This window comes from Polypterus senegalus, chromosome 6, assembly GCF_016835505.1.
Source record: "Polypterus senegalus isolate Bchr_013 chromosome 6, ASM1683550v1, whole genome shotgun sequence".
In the NCBI taxonomy this organism is placed as follows: domain Eukaryota; kingdom Metazoa; phylum Chordata; class Cladistia; order Polypteriformes; family Polypteridae; genus Polypterus; species Polypterus senegalus.
This window is the reverse complement of record NC_053159.1, coordinates 148,396,924-148,405,050: the sequence shown is the minus strand read 5'-3', so window position 1 is coordinate 148,405,050 and position 8,127 is coordinate 148,396,924. Positions and strand designations below refer to the sequence as shown.

Below are 8,127 nucleotides of genomic sequence, written 5' to 3'. Positions count from 1 at the left end.
CAATTTTATGCCACTTTTTATGCCACTTTTTTGTCATGCTTTAAATTGGGCTACCCACATATATGTTTGGTATCACACTTTTCACAATTTATCGAACTTTAATGTGATGTTGTTAGATTTTCAGATTCTTATTCTGTTTTTAAATTATAAACTAAAAAATATCAAGAACTCGTGTCCCCCGAGACAAGACTTTGTGCCAAGAGATTTAACCACACCCAGGGCTGGAAATAAAAGACAAAGAGAGGGACAGCTGCTGTACAGCCTTTTAAATGTTCGAAGCGCCTTGTGAGATACAGATCACACGGTACGGCATTAATAATCCAGCAGCTGATCAAGCAAAGAGGAGGTTAAAAAAAAACTATTTGTTTCCCATTGTATAACCATTTAAGAGGGGGTTTCAGAGGAGCAACCGCGTCTCCTTGGGGTGCATTCAGCCTTCCTCTTCACAACACGAGTGGCAGAGACACGAAGTGGCTGGCAGGCCAGGGGGGTTGGCGAGCGAAGAGAGCAGGTGGCAACCCTCTAGTATAATATATATATTACATATTATCTCTCTCTATATAGATAATCCAATGTCTGTCTGTCTGTCCACTTTTCACGAGAGAACTACTTAATGGATGTAGATTGGTTTTTTTTCTATAATTTGCTTGAACATTCCGGTTGATTTTGTAACTTCTCTCATGGTGCTAAGAATCACAGTGCACTTGCAGGAGTGATATATTCGCGCTAATCTGAGACAAAGGCTGCAGGCCGAGGGGAGGAGGAAGCGCGACGTCAGGAGTGGGGAGCCGGGCAGAGCCCACCTCACTGCCCTGTTTCACTACTACAAGGGCGGCGCTACGGTGGACAGCTAGTATATAATATAAGGAAGATGACTTTTGAAGTTGGATGAGTGAGTACTTTTTGCCAGGATGCATTAAACCAAGGGTAGTGAATGGTGGTCCTGGAGCGCTGCAGTGGCTGCAGGTTTTTTCCAGCTCTTAATTAGAAAACAATCCTTGCCAATAACAGGTCTTATTTAATATCATGACGTGTTGCTGTTTTAACTTTGCAATGTCAGGTCATTCTTAAATCATAGATTTTTTTCCTTTCTAATGATATCATCCAAATGATTTGAAACCTGAAATGGATGAGCAATTTTATGTTCTTCACTTTCTCTTCAGTTTCCTTCTGAGTACTTTATTAAACCAAATAGTGAATGATGAATGAATACACATGGCTGGAAATGGAGACAAGCTAGATGCAGATCTGCTGTTTCCTTTGTCATTTGCATCTTATTGCTAATAAGGAGCAATTAAAACCAGTGAATGGAGCTGTTTAAAACTAATACAAGAAAATAGGGGATCAACTAAAATGAAGCAGAAAAATGTCACTTGAGCAATCAGAACTTCATCAGCAAAAAATGGCTACTCATGAAACAATTGAGTTGGAACAAAAAACTCCAGGACTGACATTGCTCACCTTCATTTAAAGGGTCTGAGTCTTAAATAGCAGATCAATTAAAGGAAGTTTACTAGCAGCAAAAACTGGCCACTACTTAAAAATGAAAACTTGTAGCCACTGTGGCCCTCCAGGAATGGAGTTGGGTAACCCTGCATTTAACATTTATTTATTCAATCCCAGTTGTTTGTACTTGAGATATATGTATGTATGTACTTCAGTGGAAGATTTGATTTAATGCTGCTCTAAATATGATAAAATACTTATTTTTAAAAGCAGGAAAAAATAAATAAATAAAAAGCAATGCAGAAGTAGATCGAGTTAAGTGCCGTTTTCTGCTGGTCAGCTGAGCTTGATCATATTCTATAATGAATGAGTAGTAACAATGACAAATGAGGGAAGTCTGAAAAAGTACTTTTTTTAGATTATAAATTCTTACTATCATCATTTGTAGCATATTTCTTAAGGTAATTTAAGTATCATCTATTTAAATAGAATTTTCTTTCACTTTAATATCAGCACGTAATGGAATCCTTGTAATCTGGAGCTATTTATTAAACATTTGCGTCTGTATTTATATCCCTTTCCTATAATCCAACTCCCCAGAGAATTAGTATCACTAATGTGCTTAAAAAGGCTCATTAACATATTAATAATGTTGCATTAGCATAGTCTCACTCATGACAAATTTTTAAAGAATACAGTAATGAGGCAAAGACATTGCAATACACAGAAAAAATATTCATAATATTTGTTTTCAACTGCTTAACAAGAGGAGCAGGCCCTCCGAGGAAGTGCAAATTAATAACCTTATTAAAATGGACGTGAAAAGAACAGTCTGCTAGAGTGGTGTTATGTAACACATTTTAGAAGGCTTGAATATTATTTGGGGCTTTTTGGAGAGTTATAAAAACTTAAAAGTAGAATACAGATGATGTGGAATTATTCTGTATCTTTATGAACACCATGGCTCACACAGCAGCTCATTCATTTACTGCGCAGTAATATAATAACACTGGCAGGCCGTTTCTGTGCCACTGGTAGGATGTTTAACTTATTCATAAAACATGACTAAAACCAGACTGCTCTTTAAATATTTATCATTTCATTTACATACATGTCAACAAAATCTCATCTATAAAGTATTTCAGTAGTAGTTCTTACAGACATAGGCAAAACTGATTATTACAACCCAAATGGAAAATATTGAGCAATCTAAATTAAATGATTTGCTTAGAAAAATATAAAACAATATGTAAGCCAAGCAACATAACACTAGCGATATAATAAATTCAGTTCTGTAATGATCCCTCATCCCTGGATAGAAAATAAGTGAATAAATATAATTATGACAAAAAATTTTTTAGAAGACAATAAATATAAAAATTTCAAACATTTTACAAAGGGATATATTTCTTGGCCATATTGTACAATAAAGTGTACAATGTAAGTACAGTATAAACACTTAACAAAAAGCCCTTTCGTTTTTAACAGTGGAATTATTTTCTCCTGTAAAATTCTAACAACAAAAGAAAAAAAAAAAACAAACAAGAAAAGCAACATCGCCATCAAAAAAAAAAAAAGACTTGAACCATCCAAAGTGTAGATATTTAATGACAGCAAAAGATCTGAATAGGTGATCATCTCATTGGAACTTACTGTGTATTTACACAAAATGCCTCCTTGTGTTGCTGGTTGGAGAATGAGGGATGAGTACAAACTGTAGCGGTATTCTATCGATGGTTTACATTGAAACGGTGTGCCATCCTAGAAGGTCGGGTTTCAGAAATGCGGTGGCACTAATCATTTGTACTTGTATGAATTATTAGCAACAGTCACATACAAAGTAGTACAGTACATGTCAAAGAGCTGAAAACACGTAATGTAGTACTGCATCAGTACAGTACGTGAAATGTATTACATCGGTTGGACACTCCCCACATCCCATACAATATATTGCAACGCTCACAAAACTTTGATATGTGAATCAAAAGTGGAGGTGTAACATTTAACCAAATTATATGAATGAATACAAAAAAATCTGAATTTTTCTGTAGAAATCCCTGTGCTCTTTTCACTTTAGTAACTTATTGACTTGTCTGCTCTGTAGGCAGTATGGATATTATTTACAGTATTCTTTTTTATCAAACAATTTACCAACCCATAGCGGCCATGTTTTGAAGTAAAATCACTTTTCTCTTTAGCACTGACGATTTATTTTTACAGTTCCTGCCTGACTTTAACTGCTGCTGAGTTAGAACCTTGAGCAGAAGTGGGAATGTGCACTTAAATAGCACTTAGCATTATCTAGTTATATTGACTGTTACTGTGGTAATGGTACATCTGGGGTGAAAGTGGCGGCTTACATCATAATGCAGTATTTATGGAACATGAAACGATAGCAACACCAAAATATCAGAATGTTAAAGTATTAAGAAAAAATATTAAAAGACATTTTAAAATTCAACATTCTAGGTAGCAAATTGCACATTTTTATTGTAATACTTAGGCATTTGTAAAAATGCCTGATTTATCAATATTGTGTGTATTGAAAATGTTTCATAAAACTGACTACAAAATGATACTAACATCCTGATATTTTAATAAATAAACCAAGTTGTGTATTTTTATTTTAAAATTTTATTTTAAAACATTACTATATAAAATATTCAGCTGCAACAAATTATCTTTTAGATTTGGTTCGTACTAAACATGTTGCTTATGACCATTTTTTTTACACCACTAATGCATAAAGCACAGTATCTGATGAATCAAATCAAAGTGCATTCTTAAAATTGAATTCAGGGAAAAAAACAATAAAAATAAAAAAACAAAAAATAAAAACAGGTGTCAGTAGTATGTAGACCTGCAAACGGGGAATCATTTTAATTGAAAATATAATATCTTTCCACTTACAATATTTTGAAGCCTGTACCCATTCTTTCTCATACAAAGTCTGCACACCTATATATGGCATATAAGATTGGCTTTCGCATAAACTAGGCTTTTAAGAGGCCACAGTCGTAAATTGAAATGCTTATGAGTTGCTCTGTATTTGAGCTGTGCATAAGTAAAAACACTAGCAAGTAAAATAAAGAAGTTTCTTTTATGTCATATATAGGCAACTGATAGCTCAAATCTCAAGAATACAGAAAATATGAAATATACTCATAATGTAAAAATGGATTTGATACTCTTATTAAAAAATACAAGGCAATCGGATATCAGGTAAAAAAAAATATTAAGCAATATATGACAAAATGAAATGTTATTGGAATGTAACGTACATTTGAAAACATACCAGCTACATTTGTACTCTTGACTCTCATACAATTACATCATCAAACAATTAATTCACAGTGGGTTTTTATAAACTTATTTGTAACATTTTGTCTGATTCCCCAGTTTCTTCACAAAAGGCAATTCAAACAAAGACAGAAAAAAATGATCGGATAACTGAAAACAATGTCAGTTCATCGACAAAATAGCAGTGACATTATACAAACTGAATTTGACTAACAAAGGGGCTTTATAATATTATTTATACAATATTTAAAAAAAGGATGCGAAAGAAACCAAAATGAAAATTCTGTAGAAAATATTTTGATTTTCCTCCATTGTCATATTTATGTTTTTCCCTTGTGGTTAAAAGAGTATGCAAATCATCAGCAGCATTTTGTAGTATGTAGTGCAGATTGTTTCTCATAAAAACACAGTACAAATGGCTGGTAAATAGATTTCAGCACAAAAGCAAAACAAGGAGGTAATGCTGAGGCAGAAGCACAAAAAGATTATCAGGACCCAAGAGGGGCATAGAAAATTTTTTTTCTCTTTTTACATTTATACAGATAGTATAAAAGAACTTAAAATCATAATGTCATTTTATGCAGCTGTTTCTCGTATAGTGGCCTCAAGTTTCTTTGGAAGGAGTTCTTTTCTTTCATCCACACTACCTATTGTTTTCCGACAGTTCTGTCCATCAAGATAGATTTTTGCATACATTGGATTGGTGTAATTTGTAGGCTGAAATTACAGAACACAAAACATTAGAATGTGAGAATGAACAAAATAATTAAGTGCCAGAACTGGCAGAATAACGATATGCTTTGGATTTAAATTAAAAGACAGAAAAATAAAACACAATTCTTAATTATTATTAAAGTAGGAAATTAAAACTCCTAAAAAGCAAAAGTAATAACAACAATGTGTATTAGCATTTAATATATTGGATTCTCTGATAAACTGCATCAATATATGGCTTGCATAAGACAACAGTAATGAGATGAGGTGGAACAACTTGCTATAAATTCAGAAAAGGCAAAGGAATATTTTTTGGTATAAAAATTCTATTACTTTACTGTACCTATTATCATTATAAAGCTGTAGGGAGCCAGAGCATATTCTGTCACAACTGACTCTGACAATATGGCAGTTATCAGTGAGCCCTCTCAAATGCATATGTAGTCTCTTTCAAAATTAGTTAACAAAGCGAGATGCCTTTGGGTCACTTTATAGTTACTTGCATGTGACCTTAGATGATTGACGAGTTCAGACCTCAAGTCACAGATTTTGTGATTGTGGGTGCAGAAGCTTTGCGTAGAGGCAGCCTCTGCAAATCTGCGCTTTCAACTCTTTCCTTCTACTGCTGTTGTTTGATTGCCTTACCAGAGAGGTACAGTAGTTGTTCTCAAAGTAAACTGGTGCTTAATGAATGATGCAGTGTCAGTAGGGACATTATATGGCAAGGATCCCCCAGCTTGTTAATGCAGATTCAGCCTTTAGTAATGCAGGCCTTGACAGTGTCAGTAAACCACTTTCTCAGAGCAGCCTGGGGAATCTCAAATCAAGTTAGATGAAAACTGAGGAGTCCTCAGTAAAAGGTTCAATGTTCTGACCAATAAAGTTAGTTCTGTAGAATTATGGCTTTGATAATGATTGTTGTATTGCTTTTGCTGTCTTTAAATCTAGAATTAAATCAAACGGTAAACATCATCCAGGTATATAGAAGGTGGAAACAGCTGGCAGGGGGCAGCACGGTGGCGCAGTGGCAGCGCTGCTGCCTCGCAGTAAGGAGCTCTGGGTTCACCTCCCAGGTCCTCCCTGCATGAAGCTTGGATGTTCTCCCCGTGTCTGCATGGGTTTCCTCTGGGTGCTCCATTTTTCACCCACAGTCCAAAGACATGCAGGTTAGGTGCATTGGCGATCCTAAATTGTGCTTGGTGTGTGGGTGTGTGTGTGCCCTCCGGTGTGTTTGCCCGGGATTTGTTCCTGCCTTGCGCCCTGTGTTGACTGGGATTGGCTCCAACAGACCCCCGTGACCCTGTACAGTGGAACCTCGGTTCACGACGATAATTCGTTCCAAAACGTTGGTCATAACCCGATTTGTTCGTGACCCGAAGTAATTTCCCCCATAGGACTGTATGTAAATACAATTAATCCGTTCCAGACCGTACGAACTGTGAGTAAATATATTTTTTTTAAAGATTTTTAAGCACAAATATAGTTAATTATATGATAGAATGCACATCTAATAGTAAACTAAATGTAAAAACATTGAATAACACCGAGAAAACCTTGAACAATGGAGAAAACTAACATTGCAAGAGTTCGCGCTATAGCCTTATGACCCGATCGCTGTAAACACTTTTTTTAATGAGTTTTAAGCACAGGGAAAAAAATGAACATTTGAAAAATCTGTAATTTAATAAACCACCAAGAAAAGTAACATTGCCACAATGCACCCTATGAACCGACCGCTGTAAACAGAACTGAAAACAAAAACAAGCCTTTTCTACCTTATGCTTTCAGCCTTCCCTCTCTCTCTCTTTCGTGTGTGTCTCTTTCGCAAGCCTGGAGCGCCTGTGTGTGTGCCTCTGTCTCTCGCGCCTCTGTGTGTGTGTGTGTGTCGCGCACGCCTGTGTGCGTGTGTGTGTGTCGCACTCTCTCTCTCTTGCTCGCTCACTTGCTGCACAGGAAATGCACAGGGAGAAACTGAATATGTACAAACCGAAAGGGAAACTGGCTTGTTCGTATACCGAGTGTGTGGTCATGAACCGAGGCAGAAGTTTGGCGAACTTTTTGGTCGTAAACTGAGTTGTATGTGTACCGAGACATTCGTGAACCGAAGTTCCACTGTATTAGGAAATAGCGGGTTGGATAATGACTGACTGAAAGAGCTGGCAAGACCCCCCTCTGTCTCTGTTTAATTTATATTGTTATTACTATTAATAAAAATGAAATCTGTTATTTGTTTCTGTAGGTGGGCACTACAGATTTACATCACAGTGTACTTTTGGCTTCAGCCAAAAAGTCAGCCTACATGAGGTGTCCTGAAAGTAACCATCTGAGTTTTTTACCTAATCAAAGTGTTTACTATTTTTGTGTATTTTTCTTAAACTAAAAGCAGTTATTAAAATGCAGATTGTTACCGGCAATATTTAACACATATTTTCTAATAATGTTTTTAGCCAAAATCCACTGAAAAAGAAATCCTTACAGCATACTGCATGAAGTTACAATTACCTGGACAATAGTCCAGACATGGTAGTACAGAAAACACAAGAAGTAATGACATTCCATTTGAAATCATTTGGGTTTTTGCTTTTCTTAAGGTACAAAACAAATTTTAACAAATACACTGACACTGGCATCTTTCAATTATTTTTAAAGCTTATTTCTTCATCTTAT

General features: G+C 35.6%; 1 protein-coding gene across 1 annotated transcript in view; it reads right to left on the bottom strand.

The window, feature by feature from the left end:
• Positions 1 to 2,528: 2,528 nt before the first annotated feature.
• Positions 2,529 to 8,127, bottom strand: part of LOC120530667 (low-density lipoprotein receptor-related protein 1B-like) — a 1,848,048-nt gene continuing 1,842,449 nt past the window's right edge. The window contains exon 92 of the mRNA XM_039755091.1: positions 2,529 to 5,463. Coding sequence (XP_039611025.1) covers positions 5,323 to 5,463 — 141 coding nt within the window. The 3' untranslated portion in view covers positions 2,529 to 5,322. The remainder of the gene's footprint in view (positions 5,464 to 8,127) is intronic.